We start from the raw sequence: 23,777 nt of genomic DNA on the forward strand, positions 1-23,777 counted from the left end.
TTCTACAATAACCGTTTTAATAATAATCATAAAACCTGTTATAAACATTTTGAAATAAGTATTATAAAACATTATTAACATATATTATAAGATAATAAATTTTCAAAACTTAATGCATACGTTACATATATACATAAATACATAAATACATAATAAACTTCTAAAAACATTTATAAAATTTCTAAACATTTTTATCTAGGGAGCAGCAAAGTACATAGTAATAAATAATCTTCAACAGATTGTTTAACTTTTTGTTGATTTGTTTGCATTTGTTTGCGTTAATTTTACATTTAAACATTTGAGTGTACACCCGAACTTCCAGAACCACCAGTGACATTTACTGTCACGGGTGCTGAACTGGACGAACCCGTACGAGTTAACTGAGCAGCAACCATAGGAGTATTAAGTGCGGAAGCTACAGCGGCTACCGTGAAATCACTGGTTGCAGCCTCTAATTTCAACCGCATTTCTTCCTTGCGCGTCTGTACGGATAATAGTTCATCGCTGAGATCATTACACAAACGCAGTAAAAGATTATTTTGTTCGCGTAAATGTCTTAAAATATCGCCCATATTATTATCTGGTTTGAATGAAACATGTCGGAGAGTTTCACTTATTGCATTTACACGTTTTTCATATTGATCAGCATTTGGCAATGTTGTGATTGTTTGTGGCGCATGCTGAGCTATAGCAGCTGCACCTGCAGATCCGAACGGTGCAATTACTGGTGCCACTGGTGCCGCTGGTGCCCCTGGTGGCGGTTGTGATGGATGACGTAGTTGAGCTGCTGCTGCAGCAATGATTGTATCAACTGCTGATTGTGTTGTTACTGTTGGTGATTGTGAATTTCGCGGTGTGTTAGGCTTACGATAAACTTCGAAAGCTGACACACGTTGATTTGATTGTATTGAGAATCTGGAAGGTGGTAAAGCAACAACGGGTTGTATACTTGCTGCAGATGATGTCTGTTGCGGTGGTAAGGAATGTTGCTGTTGCTCGGAAATTTGTTCATTCTGTAAAATAAAATTGATTGTTTAAATGTTTTTTTTTTGTTTTCAAATTACAATTTTGAAGAAAATATTAAACCTTTAATAAACTATAAAATAATTCCAATCACAAATTTTACGCTTAATAGGAACATTCTTACCAAATTCAATTGACGAAAGAGTTTTTGATTTTTGTTGGTAAGGACTTTTGAATTTAAAAATTTTAATCAATTTTTGTTGTTTTATTTTTTGGAGTAATAATAAATTTTAATACTTTTTTTTTTTTTGGTTAAAACAATTATTAAAACACTTGTTCACTTACAACATTTGTTGCGCTTCCATCTGGAAAATGTGTAAAATCAGCAAAACCCGTTGAGGTTTGCAAATCAAAGCTAGTTTGCGCCGTTATCTTCAAATTATTTAAAAAATTTTAAATTATGTGTAAAGAATAGAATAAAACAATAAATTACAACAAAGAAATCAAATAATAGAAATATTAAGCTTTTAACTTAATAAAATACTTACTTCAGGTTGCTGGCCACTGGGTACGTTCATTTTGAATTTATTTAAATCCAAACTGCTGCTGCGACCATGACGATGTGGCCTTGGTGGTGGTAATGGTGGTGGCTCCTTTTTATTAAGCGCTGAATTTTGATGGGGATTGCCATTTGACAAGGACATATCACTTTCACTGTTCCCAGCGCATATTACGTTCGAAGTACCTGTGCTCCCAATACTTGATTCTCGTTGTGGTGGTGGTGGCAGTGCGCCAATATTCTTCGAAGGTAATTTTTTTGCTTGTGGTCGCTGTATGGCACGAAGATCAGTACTTTGTAGTGAATCCCGTAGCTGTGGAATCGAACTAGCTGCAATCGAACTAGCTGGATTAGAGCTATTAATTACATTATTTGTAACACTACTATGTAGAAGCTTTGGACTTGTGTCACGTAGTGCAACGCCTTCGTAAGTTTCATTATTTAAAACGTCACCAGTATTTGTTCCTAAGGCACCAGCTATAGCATGCAAATAATAGATAAATATAAAACTAAAAAGATTGTGCTATTCGCATACTAACCAACTGGAGTTACACGTAATGGCACTGGATGCAATATTTGAGGATCTGAAACAACTGCCTGTGCCGTTCGTTGCATATCAAAGTTAACTGGCTTGGGACCAGGACTAGAAACATTTGATGTCGGAGATTCTGTAAATTTTGTCCATTGATTTGGTGGCACTTCCTTTGAGTTAAAAACACATTTTTGTAATTAATTAGCTTTTAACTTTTTAAAGTACGTTTAATAAAAATATATGAGATAAAAATTGAATGCTCAACGGTAACGAAACCCATTAAATACCCACTGTGGTACTCTATTTAACTTTATTCCTCTCCTCTCTATCAATATTTCAACACACTGTATATGAGTATATGTGCAAGAATCATATTATTTTGTTAATGTGGAAGGATTTTTATTATTACATGCGAAAAACAAATTTACATTGAATATTAAAAAATTTATACTTTAATTGTTTGGACAGTTTAAATTGATGACTGATATATTTAAGGTAAGATATGCACAAATTCTATTGAACTGCGAATTTTATTAGACTCTTTATTCGGTGTCTAAAATGCACCTAATAAAGAAGTATAACTAGCTACTGTCATGCCAATTCTTGTCATTCAATCTTGTCAAAAAGATAAACATCCAAATAGCATCACAACTTGCACAGCTCTACATTGCATACCTATGTCGATTCCTTTTTTCATATCAATAATTCATCAAAACTATTAAAACGTAAATAACTCAGTTACTTCAGTTACGTCAAATATGGACAGCGGTTTTTTGCCCTCCACGCTTAAGTAATCGCTTTTTTGAGAACACAAATGTTACAAAGTTCTCAATAGGCCTCCGTCCAGAACCACTCGATATGATGGATGTTTCTCTCATGTAGCAAAAACTGCTATTTGGTGATTGAACTGGCTAATTGATGTCAGGATGCAGCCTATAAAAACTCTACTCACAAGACGTCACCCATTTATTTTCGTGCACAAATGCGAGCACAACTTTGAGCCCTATTACCCTACTAGGCTTTGAGTAATGTGTTAAGTTGTGTTAAGTTTTCAAGATTTCTTTACCAGGACGCAAGTCACATTCAACCTCATTCCTACTCCTATCTTACACTATCGCACTCTCCTCATACTCTACCATTGTACCAAGATTTTTCATTCTTTTATGTGCCTACTTTTCAGTACAGTTCGAAGTACATGTTGTTGTTGTAACCACCGGGACCTGCTTGTGGAGTCCCTTTGGGAGGTGTTGAACGGTATTTGGTCGTCATAGGTGACGAGTGGCTCCGGGATGTAGACCCGTGCGAAGTACATCAACAACAACAATGTTTGAAAAATATTGGAACAGTGTTTGATGAATGGAATTAAGAACAAAGTCACGTTACAAACATTTTAATTTTTTAAAATTGAAAATGCATCTCATAATTTTTATGTTCTAATTGCGCAAATAATAAATTAAAAGAGTATAAAGGAATTTACGAAAACGCAAACGGAAACACTTAAAAATACGCAATATTTTACACTGCAAGAGGAATAATTTAACATTTAGTAATCTACGAATTGGTCTATGTTATATGATATTATATATTTCAATGGTCATTCATATATAGTAGTTTAGTATAATATAATAATTATACCGTTGTCCATAATGTGCGATCCTTTGTTTTAACCACAACAGTTGAAGTTGGCAAATTCGGAGGTGATGAACTACGTTCAACATTTGGTGAATTTGAAATACTACGGTTTTTAATAGGAGGTAAGGGTGGAGGTGTAAGAGATGAATGATTAATAGTACTTATGCCTTGACGAGAACTAGTACTAGCCTAAATAAAAGAAATTTGAATTATTTAAGTTAACACAAGTACACATATCTGGTTACGTACCTGTGATGAGGTAGATAAAGTGCTGATATTCATGACATTCTTTTCGTTGACAATGCGTGAATTAACTGCCACTGTATTTGTACCAATTATTGTATTGTCTGTATTATCATCATCGTCATCATCGTTAAGATGCAGTAAATCGGCTTCGGGCGGTTCTTGTGTGGTAAGTTGTGAAGCTAATGTGGAATGCTGCAAAGCGCTGGGGTATAGACAAGGTGGTAACATGGCTGGTAGTGGTATGTTATTACGACGCAACACAACTAAGTGCATAGCTGCAGTAAATTCTGCCAAACTTAGCGCTCCATCTCGAGTTACATCACATAGTTGCCAGATGTGTCGTAACTCTTCAACAGGTATGCGTGACTTTTCAAAAAATACTCTATAAATAAATCATAAACGTATCAGTTTAGAAGATATAATAGATAACAACAGATATACCATAAAAGTGTTCTTGTAATATTGAAGGCTCATTTTATCAATTTATTTAAATATAGGAATAAGTAACTAAACATTCCACATAAATATTTCATATATATATACATAAATAAGCAAGAGAATTTATTAATGATATGCGTTGATTACAATATACATATAGTAGATAGTCTGCGTCCACCCACAAAATTTTTCTTAAATTTCGCATAACTTATTTAGTTTTTACTGAAATTAATTTCTGTTTTCTGATTTATTTCAACCAATAAAAAACAACAATAAAGAAGTTCAAACATAAATTATTAACAATTATTTTTTAAAAAAAATTCAACACAACTATATGCAAAAGCAACAGTTTTTGAAGCAGAAAAAGTCTACGGTTATTTCTTAATATTTTGGTTAAAGCGATTCAAATTCACAGAAATCTACAGTTTAATAGCCTGTAGGAAAACCTGTATGTTTATTAAACTCTTCTAAGCGTCTTTGCATGGACTCAAACAGCTTTGCAGTAACCTGTACGTTTATTTTACGAATAAACTTTACATTCTATAGGTTTTTAAACATGTTTAAGAACATATTTTAAATCTGTACCCAGTCTTTTCATGATGCATGGTGCATGCAATCTATTTGTTATTATAAATACTGCATAACGGAACAAAATCTGGTATCTGTTCATATAGTGTCACGAATACTACTTTACTATATTAGTATCCATTATATCATAAATTATATAGAAATATAGACAACATTTTAATGGTATATGCTATCAATAATTGGCACTAGCAAATTGTATTATTTTAAAAATGTACACCAAGCCACCGTATTTTCTATACATTTTGTTTACTTTTTTCAGTATAGATAATTGAAGCTTACCTAGCTGCCTGTCCTGAGAGCAGACCATTTGGATCAAATTGCACAGCCTTAAATTGTTTATAATAATATTCACGTTGCTCAGATGTTATCTGATAAACCGTTTCCAAACCACTTTCATTATCATCATCACTGCTATGACGATCGGATGATTCTTCTTCAGTGCCCAATAATTGTCTATGTTCATCACCAAGCAAACCATGCCAAAGCGTTTCTTTCGCCCAGGGTCGTTCGGCCACACTATTAGTTGGTGTAGGACTATCGCTATTAGTACTCCAAGCTTCCGGAGATCCACGGTTACGGTTCTTTAATCAAAGAGAAGTAATATAAAATGAAAGTAAATAACATGTGTATATATTTATAATAAATAAGCAAATTATTTTAAATGGTGCGGCTACTGCAAAATAATAAAAGCTAATTATTTACAAAAATTTAAATCTAAATAAGGTATGTCTATGTAAATGTGCATGATAACTTAATAATGATATATGTATTTATCCGATACATATTCAAACATTATTTATTTAAGTTGATAAGATAAACAATTTTAAATAGTTTTATGCTCTAAATATTTGGAAATAAAAAAATATTTAAGAAAAATATAGAACTCGTCATTAAGGTATAATTGTTTTCGATTCAGTTACTCATCTGTGCTCAGTTACTTAGTAACAAACACTGTATTGTCAATGTGATGATCTTTCATAAAAATCATAAACATTTTGTTCTAACTTTTAGTATGAAAAAAATTTAGCATCTTCATGATAAGAAATGCTAAAAACAATTAAAAAATACTGAGTTAGATATAAAAAATGTGTTATTGCATAACTTCTTTATATCTTACAAAGTATAGTAAATATTGTACAATAATAAAAACGTAGGGCGAAAGTTTTAAGCGATTATATTAAGGGAAATTCCATAACGATGTGAAATAAGGAAGTAAATAGAAATATTTGCACAAATAGAGTAACAATATCGCACTACTCTTTTCTTTTTCGCTGCTCTTTTGCAGCAACAGGCATTACACTTCTTAACCACTCATCATCATCGTCTATCAAGTGTCGTGTACCACCTCTAAGCTAGTTATACCCACATACTAAGTAGTATATAAGCGGTTAAGTTCGACTTCAAACAAACAATAATATATCAATATTATTCAATTTAATAATGAGAAGCTATAGAACATCTATAGTACTACTAGATCCATCTACCATTGCAATAGATGATCATTTTCACGTACCATTTTAATGTCCTATAAAAAATAGCCTCTACAGCAAAATTTACAGAGAGTGAATTGACTCACTGAATTTTCAGGAAACAACAAAAGTGAAGAGGCACGGAATTTTTCATTATTGGTGGATGGTTGGAGAAATAAATCGCCAAGTTACTCTCATGTATGCTTCGCTCGAAACCCACCTAACGTTCTGCAGGTAGAACTCCTCCCAACAAGAGTGCTTAAGGCTATGAGGCACAAGCCCCCCAATTCCTTGCTCACTATCTTGAGGAAGAGCTTGCCCTTCCTCCACTTATTCCGCTCTACAATCGTGGTTTTCGTAATCCTGAGTGTAGAGTTTATACATAATTAGACCAACCCTCGCAATTTTGCATAATCCCCATCCCTTTTATTAATAATACCAACTCTCCTAACAAAATACGTCTATCTTCGGTTTTGATAAATTTAGCTTGCTATATACTAAGTTCTTCTGCTCTCCTTCTTCTTTCGATTACTGGGATGGAGGTTGCATTCGCTGAACGCGGCTGCAATCTTCCTAAGAGATGGTTTTAGTAAGTTTTAAGTCTCACACTGTAAGAAAATTTTGATGTTTAGGCAATCAAATATTTGGAAATATTTTAAATTTTAGTTTTACAAACAATTAAAAACATTGGTGTTTGAAACGAATGAAAAAATATTTATGTTTTCTGGACGATTTTAGAATATTAACAATACAAAATTAACAATAGACATCAAAAAGTGTATACAAATTAACAAAACACTCTTTTCGATTTCACGATACATCTATAGAGTTCTATATACATGTGGTCGATTAATTTCTAAGCTAGAAAACCTACACTTTTGAGATAAAAAATAAAGTCTCCCGACACTTCAATCTGATCTTGTTTTGGCCAAGGTAATGCAAAGTTACATTCGAAATTTGTAATAAATTTGTGAAAATATAATTTAAAATAACTATCACATAAACTTTGACACGATGGAGGCATTGAAAATGTCGTGAATAAATGAGAAGCATTATTCAATGCAATGCGCACGGAAAATGCACTGCAACTCTATCGCATTTGCTCTTTAGAGATACATATTGGATGACGCATACGAACTGGCAAAGCAACAGCGACCGACTTTTTGGACACATGTATGCACCGGTGCTTATTATACTATTTAGCGTAAGAACTCAACAAAAATGTTTGACTTAACAGCTTAAAAATGTCTACTTAACAGCTTCAAAGAACGTTTTACATCAACGGCAGTGTTTATTTGTATACTCGTACTCAAAGCGCATTGGATGGCAGTGATAATCGTTTTCTGTGCCATTATCAATGATTTCAATCATTAAATATTTTAAAAAATTAAAAACATCAAAATGATTTACTACACATCAAGTCAATCCATAATTTTGATGTTATTAGCAACTAATTTAGTGATCCTGACACAAGACAGTCATAATTGTCATACACTTGTCATATACTTGATGAGATACTGCATGGGATTGCAGGCACTTACCGTTTCCGGAATACTGATTCCAGCACCACCAATTCCACCGCAACTGGACTCATTTTGTTCTACTTCAGAATCAGTGCTTGGAACATCAGAATTAGCAGCTGCATCCAGGTGCTGCTGTTGTTGTTGTTGGTGCTGTTGATTAACAGAATTTCGACGTGAACCGGACGTATTTGAGTCTTGCCAATCAGCACGACGTGGCAAGGAATTTCTTCGATCTGCGACTGGTGGTGGCGGTAGTACGTTAATGCCGTTTTGCTGATTGAATATATTTGATCCCGCATTGGTGTCAATACTGCTCGGCGAGTCTTTCCAACTGAAACGTGGCAATGGGAGCTGCATTGAGGCAGCAATCAATTCCTGACGTAGTGGCATTGAAGCTTGATAGGCAGCAATAAGTTTCAAGCAAGAATAGAATTGTGCACGCGATATATGTAGGGCAGTGGCCGGTATACCGGCAAGTGATGTAATCTAATATGAGAAATTTTACACAATTAAAATACAAATTACAACTGCAAGTTTTGTGTGTTTTGTGCGAGACCTACCTCATCTATCACTTCATTCGGCAGATTTGCAGAATGATATAATTCAGCAGCTTTAAGCATCGGTATTTTGCCTGTTTTTTCTATATCACAACAGAGAAACAAATCGCTATAGTAGCGAGTTTCCGTTTCAGTTAGGGAAACCTCTTCCATGTTGCACTTGTTGATGTGCCGAATAAAGCCAATGTATTTCACCTTTTTGCCACTTCTCAAATTTTTATTTTCTTATAGTCAATGGAAATACCTTTGCACACTAATTTTGTTCCTTGTAGTTTTTTAATTTTTATGTTTTCTACTATTTTTTAGTTTACTTTATTATTTGTTAATTTTCGTTTTTTATTTCGCTTTTACTACATTAGCTGCTCTTCTCGTTGCTCGTTGCGCGTAGCACGTATTTTTCTCTTTATATGCTTATATGCTTATATGCTTAGATGCTTATATGCTTATATGCGAGGCAGGCACAACACAATAGACAGTAGTTGTTTGCAGCGCGGAAGCAGAAAATTTACTTATTTATTTAATATATTTGCTCATTTCTTATTAGGTTTATATAAATGTTTTAAAAATATTTAATTGTTTACTTTTTTTGCTGACTACGTAATCTTTGTTTACCAATTAAAGCCACGTCAAATGATTAACCGGCATAGATACTAATTAACTAAATACTTAAAAAATTGTTTGATATTTAAACATCACAATTTGTTTCCGATCAGATAAATCTTTAAACTGGGTGAGAGTTGATTTAAAAAAAAATTTAAAAGAATAAACTTGCTGGAATACGCTCAATGCAATACACAAGTAGTATAAATAAGAAAAAAAGTAAAATAAAAAATTATAAAAAATGTTTTGAGAAATTCAATTAAACGGTTACGGCTTATTAAATAATATTAATACACAGCTTTTCAATTTATTTATTTACATTACAATTAATGAAAGTGTAGCACTCAACACTTGAATTATGATTTTTATTACGTTCCGAGTGCAACTACTCTGATTCGCACTGTCAACATAAACTCTTATTCATAGAAAAATATACGAGATTGATCAGAGTAATTCTGACGCAATTCCTATAGTTAATATTTTATTTTTGCTAAACTTTTATTTATAAATGAGCACTTTTTTCAAATTAGATTCATATTCGAAACTTCACAAAGTTTTCTATCCATTTCATTTCGTGACTTTTTTCTGCTTTTCCAGGGACTCAATAAAAAACTCTCATATTTTGACATTTAGTTATGCATGTGTCAAAACAGTTTGAAAGCTATTGATTTTATGAACCAAAGTGGCTATATGTGCTGTCAAACTGAGTTGACAGCGTATAGTTACATTCAAAAATATATTTAACGTCATGACCATATAATATATCTTTTTATTATTTATTAATTTTATATATTTTCATCCATATAGGTAATTATATTCAATATGCATTGTATCGTTTTTATTCTTTTACTTTTTTTATTAAACACTTCATATTGAACAACTAACACATTTTTATAAAAACATCACACGTCCTATAAAGTAAGTAAACATAGTATATTGCATATGTCATATTAATAATATTATTAACAATAGTAATCATAAAATATTAAATATTAATATTAATACAATTTTGTGAACAAAAAGCACAATTCTAGTATATCACACACAGCCATGCCTTGGACAATCCTTTACTATTATTTAGCAAACAGTAGAATAAAAATTTCTTATTATAGTTATATTGTAAGTATTTACCTTAACATGATTTCGTAATATAATTTAGCAATTTAGCAAAAAACATTCAATATGTAAATAAAAAAAATTATTTAAACACAAAAAATATACGCTATGATAATGGATTAAAATTATGTTAATTAAATTTTTGAAGTAGATAACTACAAACTTTACAAATATCGTGGGAACTCAACACAATTTATTGCAATTATGAAATAACATAAAACAGTTGTTAATTTCAGAATAGCTTTTTACTCTAACAAAATATTAATTGAATCTGAAAATTGCTTTTAATGTGAATCTTAAGTGAAAAGTTATACCAGATTTACTAATTCAAAACGATTAGCAGTCTGAACCAAAAATCGAGGCTAATAAAATTAAACTACGATTTTAAAAAAATCGAAATTATCCACTAATTTAACAGCATAATTTATAGTAATTCGAGAATATATATATATTTTTTTTTTTTTCTAGAATTACATGAAGCGCGTATTACACATGAAATTTGACACAACACGAAATTTGTGCCGAAATTAATATATAATAGCAACATTTGAAGGTTTGACAAAAAAGTTGGATAGAAATAAAAAAATTTGTTTTTTCCTTAAAACTGCTTGTGTTTTTTCGTATACAGTCTGATTTTTGTCGACTTATATGGAAAATTGATTGATTTTAAGGCATAAAGGCGAAAACATCGTGCATCATGCATGCATGATTTTATTTTCTAGTATATTTCTAGTATGTTCTGATGTGTAATAGCAAACGACGACAAAAAAGTTTGACAAGCAAATCTCATGTGTAATATAAGCTTAAGAGTATAATTCATCTTACAATCGTTCAGTTATTTCGTAACTTAGAGTTCAATAATCTTTAAATTTGTACATCTAAACTTCTTTTAATTTAGAAACCTTTATTTTAAAAAACAGTTTATATTTATTAAATGTTATTAAGAACAGTTGTTACTATTCAAGTTCTATGCCTTAAATTATAATTAACGGTACCGTATGTCCGTGCCAAGTGCTGGTTTACTTCAAGCAACTGAATACTTTTCAAATACACATATAGTTACAAAATATGTCAACACACATACATATGTATGTGAAAGTACAAAAACAAACGGAAAAGTGCTACCAAATCGACTTTAAAATATCATCGTATATATAGCCATATTCTCGAAGTACTGTTTTGCAAAGAAAAGGTTCGACTTATGGAGACTTCGAGTTAGAGAATCTTTTTATTTTTGAAGGACACTAGAATTACATTTGAAGATATTTATTTATTTATTTTAAATTAAATACAGAAAAGAAGTTACAGTGTAAAAGTTCAGAAATGAGTGTTTGGGACTTTAATTTTTTTTCTTATATTCAATAAAAAGAGATTCCAATTTATCAAAGCTTTATAGTGATCATCAGCTGTAGTATCGTTTGTTTGCAAATAAAAATTCAGAATTTTGAATGAGTCTACTTCATTTTTGAAACGCTGAAAAACAATGTCATCCACCAAACCTTTATCATCACTTTCCGGTGCGCTTAGAATCGGATCAAATTTCATTATTAAGCTCAATGTAATCGTTAAGAGTAGCATTAGAAGTTGTTTTATTCGCTTTAAACCACATTTGGTTTGGGAAAAGGGACTTCCCCTAACACCAAAATAGATTCATACTTAAAACAAAAATTCGGTTTATGGAATGCACTTCCCCATATTCCTATTGACACATGACAATATTTTTATTGGAGTAATAGAAGTTCGAGTTATGGAAGTTTGATTGTAGTTACGAAATATGTCAACACACAAATGAGAAAGAACAAAAACAAATGGGTGGGAAAGTACTACAAAATCGACTTTAGAATATCATTGTATATATAACAGGTTTTATTTTAGTACTTTTGGTACTTTTTACATACATATTTCACAGACTTTTGATATGAAATTTATTAAAATAATTCAAATAGTTATAACAATAAAATCTATGGAAAGAGTAATCTATATCATAGATGAATCCCTACTAATTTCAAAATCAAAATAAATGGATTGCTGTCACCATTTATAAGCTTATCAATCAATTATGCCCGCTCAAGTTAATAGCTTTAGGACTGAAGTTTATATGTAGACTGCTGAGTAATATATGTAAATACTAGTGCTTGGGATAAATCGAACCATATTGTATAACAAAATTAAATTATGTCTTTCACTGCTTACTTTTTTCCAATTTAAAAATTTTAAAATTCAATTATTAATCTTTGACTGTTATCTTTAAATTCTAGACAACATATCAACTGCAAGAATCGATGGAACTTATTCTCAAATTGCAACATAATAATAAGTTATATTGACCGGGAACTGAATAATAGTGAATTAGTGCAAAATTTTATAATTTTTTAATTAATTGAATTTTTTGGCTGATCATAAAGCTTCGAGGATTGTCAAATAATTATGACTAGTCTTTGGAAATTAGTCTACACCTACGCATGTTTTTTATCCATTGTGCCAGACATTCACAAAACTTTTATCACAACTTATGGAAATTGCAATTAACTGTTATAATTTTTTAATTGTTATAAATGTATAATATACTATTCTTTTTTAGTTTTCTTTCGCTATAATTGAATTTAAAAATTATATTCAATTGTTATTATACCTATAGTTTTATTGAAGCTTTTATTTGTACTTATACTTTACTTCTAGAACTTGCATCTATACTTATACATGACTATATTAAATTTAGGAATTGCTACCATACGATTTTAAAAATAATGTAGTAATAAAAAAATTATATTTAATAAATTTTAATAAAATTGTATTGTTTATTAATTTATTTCTAAGTTCTTAATTTTAGAATTATATAAAATTAAAAACTATGACAGTATTAAGTTTCTTTTATTACCTTAGAGTTACTAAAATTAAAATTAAAGTTCGCAGAATAGTATTTTCTTTTTATTTATTTTGACATCAATTATTTTGCCAACTGAAATGAATTCTTAAATATATAATTTAAATTAATATATTTATAAAACGGTTAGCCATTTGATTAACTGTACAATACGCCTCCCAAGGCACATAGGAACCTAATTTCTATTATTAAGCTAATCACAATTAAATACATATCGCAAATAATGTTTTAACTAAAGAAATAAACTGAGTCTAGAACATTGTTCAAATCAAAATCACCCTTTTGTGGTAAATGATGCAGCAAACGATTTAAATGTCGCCTTGAGAAATCATCAGTGTTTCCGTTATCTGCGATTTGTCTGTAATAAATGAAAGAAATTGAAATTAATCATATCAATTAAAACAAAAGAGTATTTATTATTTGCAAACATACTTTTCATTGAAACTAAACTTTTTTACAAGAAATTTTGACAAGTCTTCTAGCACTGGTTCGGAATGCAGGGCAACAAACTGTTGTCGGCATATTTTGTTTAAATCCGGTACTGTACAAGCATGTGTCCAAAAGCAGTCGTGTACAGACACAAAAGTTAACCCCTTGCGTTCGCAGTGCAGGGATGTCAACATCATATGTGACGAATCCAGCGAATGTATAAAATTTGGTGGGAAAGCATTTTTTTGCTTCATAACATTAGGACGCTCATACATATCCATCAACATCTTCTCACTAACGCGATAATTTTGACGTATATTCTGTTTAATTTCTTGTCGACTATACGGTTGCACCACTGGCAGCCCTAATGGTGTAGTCCACTCGACATTCTTTCCACAAACACCGGATATGAGACGTGCACATTCTGTAAACCAATCTTGTATTTCTCGAGTGGACGTAAACATTTCACGCAGACTTTCAAATGTTTTTGTAGTCAAATATGTGGAAGCAGGCCACACCCAGTCTTTTGGAAAGTCATCAATATCTTTTAATTGACGTGCTATTTGTAGACGTGCGCCATAACGTGTCACACCATACACAGTTGTCATCACTGTTTGTTTAATGACTTTACGACGCACATAGCCGTCTAGTGCTTGTGCTACTTGCAAGCCATTGTTGGCATCATTTCGACGTGCTTTTTCGACTAATGTTGCTACCGTACTATAAACATCCTGCGGTATACTTGAGGGTGCCAAATTAACGCTAAAAGCGCCTGCTTTATCCCGTCCCAAAGCTGCATAATGCTGTAACCCATTACATGAACCATCCTGATGTATTGGAAATCGGCTTATGTATTCTAGAAAATATATGTGAGAAGTAAATAAAAATATAAGCGTATGGGTTTCACCCTTTATTCACACCTTCTGGATTTGGAGAACGGTAAACTTTTGCAATTTCCATACAACACGCTAATGTCTGCCATGGTTCATCAGAATTTGCCCACCACATTTCACCAGTCAGTGGATTATCAGCTGAGTCCAAAATTTGATCCATAATTTTTTCAGCATAAAGCAAACGCGAATGCACAGAATCTCTTTTCTTCAATCCAGTCAGGTTAATGCAGTGCAATTTAAGCCACACAAAGCCATCGGTACCCAACGGCTTAGGTTGATCAAACACAAGCATCGACCGTGCCAAATCGGAACCCAAGTGATTAAGATGTGGTGGTATTGGATAAACACGACCACGAAAGTCCATATTGTGTGGAAGCCAAAACACTTTATTTCGGTACTAAAATATAGAACAATATAAAACATTTTGATTTTTTCATCTGAGCATATAGTAAATTTACAAAAACGATTAGGAAACTTTTAAAGTTTTACCAAATTCTTAAAGAGTTTGGAACAATGACTTATAATTAACTATGAAAATTCTAAATGTATGTATATTAGGTATACTGTCAGTTGAATAATAAGTAGTATTGACAATAATTAAAATTGGTGTTTCGTCATGAGTATAAAGAGTTTTAAATAACTATTCACAGTGAATACTATATCCTTCATTTGTTGATAAAACAAGATAATCTAAACAATAGCTGTGTAAATGAGTTAAAGAATTTTATTGCGAGAAAGTTAAGTGTGTAATGGACACTAGCTCTATGATGTTTGGAATATAGCTACTTCGTTTCTGTTTCGTCTGCTGGTAACACATGGCCAAAAGTTTAAATTTAGAACTATAGATGTCATTAAATGGTTTGCCTTTCATAAAACAGTAACTAAAACGACGAATATATAGTAGTGTTGGTGCTGAATGAAACGATTGCAGTACAGAAACATTGTTTACATAAACTGCATCGAAGCATTCTGGGTAAAAATATATTCTTCAACTGGTGTGCTAAAACTTAAAATATATCCATTGTACATCCATTATTATATTATCTTACATGATTTGCCAGTGAGAGTCTGTAAAGAGTATCGCACCACAAACTAAACATTTCTGCTTGTTTACGTCGATACATTAATTTTTCTTTAAACAGCTTTGCACGATCAGCGATAGACATATCAATTTCCTTTTGTGGCATTAGTGGTGGTTGAAGAGCACTTGAAGGTCGTGGCACATTCAGTTTATCATCACCACCATCTTGAAAAACCTTTATGATTACATCAAGGATCTAAATGAAGAATATAAAATAAAAAACTATATTGTTGATTGATATAAAAAGTATACATCTGTATTGACACGCCATGGTATGCTAGCAAGTTGATTTAAAGAATCTAAAGACGGGTACATGTGTTGGGGATTTAAGTTATCAATACGCTCCCATTGTTGAACAGCCTAAAAAAATATATAGAAAAATATTAAATAATTAAAGGATACGTTAATACGTTTTTGAAATATACAAACCTGTGAGGGTAAGCGTATCAAATCAGACTTATTTAGTAAATAACCACCGTTATAAGGTGTACTCCAGGGTTGAGGTGGGCATAGCATAGGCACTATATTTGAATCAAATGTTAGGGTTTGTTGTCTTGAGGTACGTAATAATCTATAAAATATGCAAATTTTTTAAATATACATTTAAACAGATAAAATAAAATTAATACGGTACTTGGCTAGCACAGGATGTGGTTTCACTTCTTCCTTCACCAGTCTTCCTTGATTTCTGAAAAGGGTATAAAATGCTGGAAGATAATTGTTATGTTTCGTTCTGGATTGTTGCCGCATTATTTGTGAATCAATTTTAAGATCACGCATTAGTATGTTGTATAAAAATCTTCCCACACCAGTAAGCACATTTATGGACCATTGCATTTCTTTCACATCCATGCTAGGGCCACTACTACGATGTTCGTGTACCAAACGTTGCCAAATTTGTCTTGTGTTTTCATTAGTTTCACCGCTTTCCCATATGTCACAGTATGCACCATAAAGATCTCCAACTTTTTCCAAGATACCATTTTTCTTTTTTTGCTCTATTTGATATCTGTTAGAGAAAAATAATAAATGATGGGTCCTTCATAATGTAAAACAAGAATAAATGCTATTCCAATTAATATAAAAATATGGTTGTAAATAATAATTTTAATAAAATAATAGTAACATAATAAAATATATATGGATGCTAAATAATGAAAACTAACGCGTGACGTATATACACTATAAAACATATTTTTTAGTAGTAATATTTACTCGTATAATTGGATTTAGGATTTTTAGAATTATATTGATTTAATAACCTTTGTTGCACTTTTTGTCCCAATTCCTTATAAAGCTGCCCAACAGTTGGACTATATGTTTCAGAGCCTTCAGCGAGTTTATAAATTTCATCAAGTAATATATCAACATAGTGTGCAGGATCAAGCGCACGCAAATAAGTATAAAAGTTCATGTAACCGTTTGATTTAAAGCGAATTTGCGCCCTTAAAGTATTTAAATCTCGTACAATAGCTGCTGCAATTTGTGTACGCCACGACTTTTCCAATTCCTTAAGTTTTTCACGCTGTAAGAAATAAATAATCAACAAAAGTAATAACAAATACAGAAAAAAAAACTTACGCAGAATTCAGCATTGGCATATTGTTTACTTTTTTCAATTGACGTAATGGTTATTTTACCATCCAATTCTATTTTCAACTGTGAACGTGCCATCTGCTCTAATTGCTCTTTAGTATAACCGCTCTTGCTCTTCATAATTTCATAGCCCTGTTCGTTGTTTGAATTAACATACTCATTTAAAGTGTTCAATAAGGAATTGTCATAACGATATTCAGGTGTAACATATTTAGGTTCAAAATCGGGCTTAACTTGTCTTAAAGCATCTAACACCATATCGCGTTGATCAGCAATGAATTTTGACTGATTCATTATTTGATCCAGAGTGAAATTCTATTAGATTTTAAAAACCGTTTTTTAAATATATTTTATATAATTATAAAGTTTTTACCATATCTGATGCTTTGTTAATGTAATGATTAATTTTATTAACGTTATCTTCAGTTGGTTCCAAACGACCTAAACATTCAAATATAGCTGCAAAGGTTTGTTCATTAAATGATAAGTTGTCTTCCTTTAGAAGGTTGAATATTTGTTGAAAACTATCAAATGCACCCTTTTCAGCATAGCCGTGCAGTAATGTATTATACATATCAATTGTTATTAATGTACTGTTGGGATTTGTTCTTTTAGCTCGTTGTCTATACAATACTATCGTGGATAATGCGGCATTCAACATACCTGACGACACACAAACATGTAAATATGCAGTGATATTAAAGCGTATGGCATACTCCTTTGCCAAACGCTCTTGCTCTTGATTTGATTGAACTTTGGATTTATACCTAAATATAATTAAATAACAAATAATTGATTTTGTTTATACTGATATATGCGTTAAGGTGTTTAAGGAGTTAATAAATATATTACCTCATTCTAGCTTTAGCAGTAGCTGTTGTTTCCTTTGGTTTCGTTTTGCGTTTCTTTTTAACTCCATCTGGCGCCACATAAGGTTCCAATGTTTCAATACGATCAGCAAATTCAGATTCTTCCAATTTAGCTTCTGCAGGATTTCTAAAAAATTTAGATAAAATGATTTAAATTATATTTTAGAATAAACCAATAACAAATTGCTATAGTTGTTTGAACAAAAGATGTGTAATATGCTTTTTGTTATAGCATAAAAGCAGAGAGGAGTCATCGAAGAACTGTAAGTCAGACGTTATGATATAAATAAATCTTTATTTTTTCTGTTAAGTATCTCATTAGATATGTAATACTTGATATGTAGGCAATGGAATATATAATAATATTAACAATTTATATAAATTTGATTTAAAGACTATTTTTACTCATACTAAATCGATACAAAATCTATATTAAAATTCCTGATTAAATCAGGGAATATGAAAATTTTAAAAATTATAAACAGAAAATGTCAAAACAGGCATTTTCGATGGTAAACTATATTACACTATACAATATATTATCTATTGATAATATAGTTTTTGGACAATCGATTTTTGTTCTGCTCATAGCCTGGGTATCACACAAAGTAATTATTAGTTATTATAATTGATATTACTATAACAATTTCGGAAGAGTAAGAAGAATTATGTGTGCTAATTATTGACCACATTTACTTACGTATATGAATCCATAGCAGCGTCAAGTTCACGATTTTCATATTCCATTGTTTCGATAATATCGCGGAAGTTATTAAAACTTTTCAAAATATTTTGTATCTCTTTGGGATTGTTTAAAATTCGTTCAGTGTGTTTATCTTTGCCAAAGAATATTAATGGTTTATCATCATATGTACCAGCTTGCAATATGGAGCTATCCAAAGCCTCCAGATTAATTTTTGAATAATCGCAAGGCTGCTGAGCAAGTGTTGCTGGTATTGTATTTATTTTTGCCTTCAACTCCTGTTTCTTGACTAAACCTGATTTTACCATATGTTGATGTGCAATGAAATCCTGCAATTTTTTGGCTCTTAAACGTTTCACTTTATTTCTACGTTCACTTGCTGACAGGTTTGTTACTGTAAAATATAAAATCGAAATACTAAAAATAAACGCTTTGATATATAGAAAATTAGTTACCTTCCAATAGTTCAACATAGTGAGCATATCGTGGTCTACGCGGCTTTCGCTTTTTCGGCACCGCTTCTGGTTTGGTAGACATTGTAGAATGCGTTCGAGTCACATTGCAACAGCATGACGTCAACTCCGTGGATGTCGCGGGTATAACTAGAATTTTCTCACATAAATATGACCAATATTAAGTATTACAAAGTTACCATTTGCGTTATGCAGCACAGAGACTTGTAATAGTTGATTATTAATAGAGTTTGTACTTCCAACAGTTTGCCAATTTACTGGTACACTGTAGACGCTATTAGTGCTACTGCGGTGCACGCCGAGTCTTAGTAATTTTACATTTTGTGCTGTTATACGATTTATTGCCAACAAACGATACATGTCACTTAATAACTTAAATAGCTTACACTTTTTGGAATAAAATTAAGATACCTTTAATTTTTTCATTTAGTTTTTACTTGCATAATAACCGCGCACTATTACTCCGTTTGATTTGCGGAAAAAGGAAAAAATTGACAGTACACTGAAAGAAATTTAACGTTTTGTATACTCAATAAAACGCCAAACATATGAATTACCCGTGCATATTTTACATATCCTTTTTTTTAATTTATTATAAAATAATATATCATTTTGCAAAATATATAAATATATAAGTCATTCGTTACTCTCATACATAGTTTAAAAGATAATGTGGTTAGTTGCGAGCAACACTTTTTACAGTGTGTTTATTTGTGTCATTTAAACACATGGCTTAAAAATGAATGTGAAATGACATGAAAGTTTTTAGATACTTGGCAACGCTTGGTATAAGTTACTTTTCGGTGATAAACAAGTAACGAGTTATGTTAAAATTTATGTTAGACTGGAGTTGATAGTATTAAATAATCAATTTGGCTTTATTATTATCAAAAAAAAACTATAACCAGTCGTTATCTGACAAAATTTGCCGATGAATTTATACGCAATTAGTTCTTTTTTTTATTTTTCCCTTGATTACTGTAATGATTTTTTCACATTCGATCATTACGATCCAATAGACTCAAGTCTCATACTGACATTCCATCTTTACCGCTCATCAAAAAATTAACCTAAAAAAAAGGTTAAAAAATTAACCTAAATGCTTGATTAATTCAATTTTCAGTTTGAGTTCCTTGCCGTTGTGTTTTCTTATTTTAATTGACCAGTTTAATGTAAAATATTAACTATCCATATCCGTATATCCGTAAATTTTGAATTGTTTCTTATATTTTAGATTTCTTTTTGTATTTAAAATTTTTTCAATTATTTTTTTAGCGCTAAAATTATTTACACAAATCAAAACAAAATTTTGTAAACAAACACAGCTGACATATATGATGCGTTGCCAATTATTTTCACATGGGATCCGTATCATTTTAGCAAAGAAGATCCCTGACCAGACCAAGATCAGAATATTATTATGATATTAATGTAATAGTATTTATCAATATTCTTTCATTCTTTTACGATTGAATTTTTTTAAAAAAATACCTATGACTATTAAAAAGTTGTGCATGTAAAATATAATATAATAAAATTTAATTAAAATGGAATATTTTTCTATTTTTTTTAAATAAATAAGTTCAAATCACTTTTTGCTTTATAAGTACCTTGGAATATATAATAATTATTTATTATTCCAACAATAAAAATGATGAAAAATATATACAACAATAAAATAATTATATTTGAAATATCAAATATAACGTATATAGGCTAAACGTTTGGTTGAAAAAATTACGCTGCTGAGCATTGCATTTTGTGGTGTCATTATTATTACTGATAAAAAGTGCTATCATACAGCAGATGAATAAATTCACACAAATACTTCACTAAATGCGTTCATATAACCGTGTATGTAAACGCATAAAATTAAACAATTAATAAATTTATATGTTTAGATGAATACCTTTATTGTTTTTATATATTTTTATAAAATTTATTTAAATAATGGATAAACATGTTAATAATAAAGCATAATTAAAAGTTATGCTTTTATATATTATCATAATTTTTTTAAATTAAATATTTTATATATAAAAATGTTTAATTATCGTATACATATACACAGCAAAAATTTCTGGATTCACAAACGAGTTGCCTTTACAAAATCTGTTTGAAAATGAAATATCAAATATCTCTCTACAGCAAATGACAAAATAAAACATTAAATTACTTTCCTCTGACTTGCGAACAAAATTTCTTTTTTATGTGTATATATCATGTTTTTGCGAACTACTTCCTCGTTTAGTTAATCGATGTCTACACTGGTTAGAATTTGAACATATTTGTTATATATGAAAAACCAAGGATTTAATATATAAAGAATTAAAATTTACGTTATAATTATTTAATGAAATGAGCATCGGTAATTCGAGCTCTATATGCAGACACACGCTACTCTATAGTAAATTAAAATATTAATATAATTTATTTATTATTTATTTAATTTGTTGAAACCAGGACATCCAAACACAAAAAAAATCGGAATAATAAAATTTGTATGTATATTTTATTTTTCACTTGAAAAGATACTTGTAAAAAAATTTGTGTATATAGTCTTATAAGGTTGTTAACCTATATAGAACAATTTATGGCGGAGAAACAAAGTAAAAAAAAATGCATAAATATTGTGTTTTAAATTTTTATATACACTTCAAAAAAAAAAAAATATATACACATAGCTAATAAAGTCTGCGTTCACCTTACGAATTTTGATATGTGCTGTAGAAACATAACATATGTAAATATATATTTCAAATTAAAATTTTTGTTTACTTTCTGAAGTTGAGAAAAATCAAAAACAAAACTTTTAATTATTCTCTTAAATTTTAAAATAACGAGATAAAAGTCACGCAATAAGTTAATATAGACCCAAAAAAGTCTGCGTTCAGTTATAAAAAAAACTTATAAAATCGGTATAAATAATATAATAAGGTTAAATTTAATGTTTTGTTGGATGGCCACGCTGTTTCAGAACTTCACTCAATCTCTTTAGCATCCGCAAAGCCTTTCTACTTGTTATTACATGCTTACGAATTCTTTTTTCTAATAAATCCCAAAGATACTTAATGGGATTGAGATAAGGTGATTGTGGAGGCATTTTAAGCTGTCTGGAATCGACGTCTAACAATCTCCGCTTTGAGTTTTGGATCAATGTTCTGTTGAAACCAAAACCTTGTGGATAAGCTCAAATTATCTTCGCTTTGCTTTAAATTCCTTTTTAAATTGTTAAAATAGCTCCATTTATTCATTGTCGATTCTATAAACTCCTACTGACCTACACCACCAGCCGTAGCAACACGATTTTGTTTTTCAAGCGTCGCCACACATTTTGACGGCCTTTTATAGCAAAAATGCAGTACTTGCTTTCATCTGAAAATATTGCTTGTTTCCAGAACTCCAAAGGTTTTTTTATGTATTTCTTGCAAATACAACGCAACGCAATCGTATAGTTCACAAGTGAAATATACGGTTTCTTTTTAGGGATGCTACCATGATATCCAGCTTTATGTAATACTTTTTTAGCAGTCTCTGTACAAATACTTTTGATTTACACATTCCACAATTTTCGAAGAAGTAATACGAGAGTTGATCTTTGTCATATGGACTATTTTTCACTCTTTCCGAACTGATAAAATTTTTGGACTCCCACGACGCGGCTTAGATGTCAAAATTTCGGTTTCTTTGAAGTTATCCACTATGAACTGGACTGATGAATACATTTTTCTAATAGCTTCATAAATTTTTCGGAAAGTTTTCCATCTTTCCATCGTTTAATAATTATTTTTCTTTCGTTCATATTGCTTTCTTTTCTCCTGGATTCCATGCTTTGAAATAGTTACTACTTAAAAATCAATTGATCACTGAGCTCGTTAAACGTTCATTTGAAATGCTAAAGAATATAAAGTGAGCAAAAATAAGAACAAACTGCTTAAATATTAACGGTATTATCTAAACCGGGACTGCCAAAAGTACAGCCACAGGCCACTTGCAGCCCGCGTCTAATATACATATGTATGTGCGGCCCTCATATGATTATATGATCATTATTATATTTTCTCTGGGTAGAATTCAAAGTAGGCAAAGTAGGACTTCAACTAAAACGTATTGATTTTATATCCAATAATTATAATAGGAAGGAGCTAATAAAACCAATTGCATAAAATAGATGACGTGATATACAATACGTATGTCATATCTCTAAGTATTAAATTCTTTATTCGAAATATTCTGAAGTTCATCACTACATTAAATTTTCCGTTTCGTGTGCTTTAAAAATGGACGAATGTATCTAAACAATATGTAAATACATTCAAATTTAGAAATTATTATTAAAACTAAATACAAATTCTTAATTGTTTCTATTTCATCTATACAAAAGTGAAAAAAAATGCATTAATTAACTTTTGTAAAGAACTGATAACATCGCCATAGGCGTACGTCTTTTAGGTTTAAATTGAAACAAAAGCAACGCTTATACTCAATTCATTTCAAATAGAATTGAAATTGAAATAGAATAAAATTCTAACATTTCATAGCAAGCGATCCGATCCACAGAAATGATAAATTCCCGCATGCACTCAGCTAGGCGATCAGATCAGCTCTCATCGAGATTGCCTATGT

The 23,777-nt window shown here is 30.8% G+C and overlaps 2 protein-coding genes across 5 annotated transcripts; both read right to left on the bottom strand.

The window, feature by feature from the left end:
- Window positions 1–237: 237 nt before the first annotated feature.
- On the bottom strand, window positions 238–9,700 carry LOC119688001 (ralBP1-associated Eps domain-containing protein 1). 4 transcript variants are annotated; one of them, XM_038102596.1, is made up of 10 exons: window positions 9,427–9,700; window positions 8,511–9,172; window positions 7,969–8,436; window positions 5,238–5,539; window positions 3,936–4,314; window positions 3,690–3,875; window positions 2,062–2,224; window positions 1,512–1,999; window positions 1,309–1,395; window positions 238–1,013 (listed from the first exon to the last, which is right to left on the bottom strand). In XM_038102596.1, exons 2-10 carry the CDS (start codon window positions 8,658–8,660, stop codon window positions 291–293), a joined length of 2,946 nt encoding a protein of 981 aa, XP_037958524.1. In that variant the 5' UTR covers window positions 8,661–9,172; window positions 9,427–9,700; the 3' UTR covers window positions 238–290. The 4 variants fall into 4 exon arrangements, with proteins under 4 accessions (XP_037958524.1, XP_037958523.1, XP_037958522.1 ...); XM_038102595.1 differs by having other exon boundaries at window positions 8,511–9,233; XM_038102594.1 differs by having other exon boundaries at window positions 8,511–9,700.
- Window positions 9,701–13,095: 3,395 nt separating this feature from the next.
- On the bottom strand, window positions 13,096–19,735 carry LOC119687495 (DNA-directed RNA polymerase, mitochondrial). The gene is made up of 14 exons (XM_038101833.1): window positions 19,331–19,735; window positions 19,134–19,280; window positions 18,676–19,072; window positions 17,959–18,102; window positions 17,480–17,873; window positions 17,092–17,421; window positions 16,773–17,035; window positions 16,145–16,519; window positions 15,940–16,081; window positions 15,763–15,870; window positions 15,479–15,706; window positions 14,457–14,826; window positions 13,540–14,392; window positions 13,096–13,465 (listed from the first exon to the last, which is right to left on the bottom strand). The coding sequence occupies exons 1-14, from the start codon at window positions 19,509–19,511 to the stop codon at window positions 13,336–13,338; spliced, it is 4,062 nt and encodes a 1,353-aa protein (XP_037957761.1). The 5' UTR covers window positions 19,512–19,735; the 3' UTR covers window positions 13,096–13,335.
- Window positions 19,736–23,777: the final 4,042 nt, after the last annotated feature.

Source organism: Teleopsis dalmanni, chromosome X (genome assembly GCF_002237135.1).
Source record: "Teleopsis dalmanni isolate 2A chromosome X, ASM223713v2, whole genome shotgun sequence".
NCBI lineage: Eukaryota > Metazoa > Arthropoda > Insecta > Diptera > Diopsidae > Teleopsis > Teleopsis dalmanni.

Bases quoted from the DNA above. Each gene is read 5' to 3' on its own strand.
- LOC119688001 (XM_038102596.1), bottom strand. From the start codon at position 8,660: ATGGAAGAGGTTTCCCTAACTGAAACGGAAACTCGCTACTATAGCGAT. The intron at 5,540-7,968 runs GTAAGTGCCTGC...CTTTGATTAAAG, and splicing joins GAATCAGTATTCCGGAAACG to AACCGTAACCGTGGATCTCC. The intron at 4,315-5,237 runs GTAAGCTTCAAT...ATTTATTTATAG, and splicing joins CTCTCAGGACAGGCAGCTAG to AGTATTTTTTGAAAAGTCAC.
- LOC119687495 (XM_038101833.1), bottom strand. From the start codon at position 19,511: ATGTATCGTTTGTTGGCAATAAATCGTATAACAGCACAAAATGTAAAA. The intron at 16,520-16,772 runs GTTATTAAATCA...TTTCTCTAACAG, and splicing joins GGACAAAAAGTGCAACAAAG to ATATCAAATAGAGCAAAAAA. The intron at 13,466-13,539 runs GTATGTTTGCAA...CATTTATTACAG, and splicing joins AAGTTTAGTTTCAATGAAAA to ACAAATCGCAGATAACGGAA.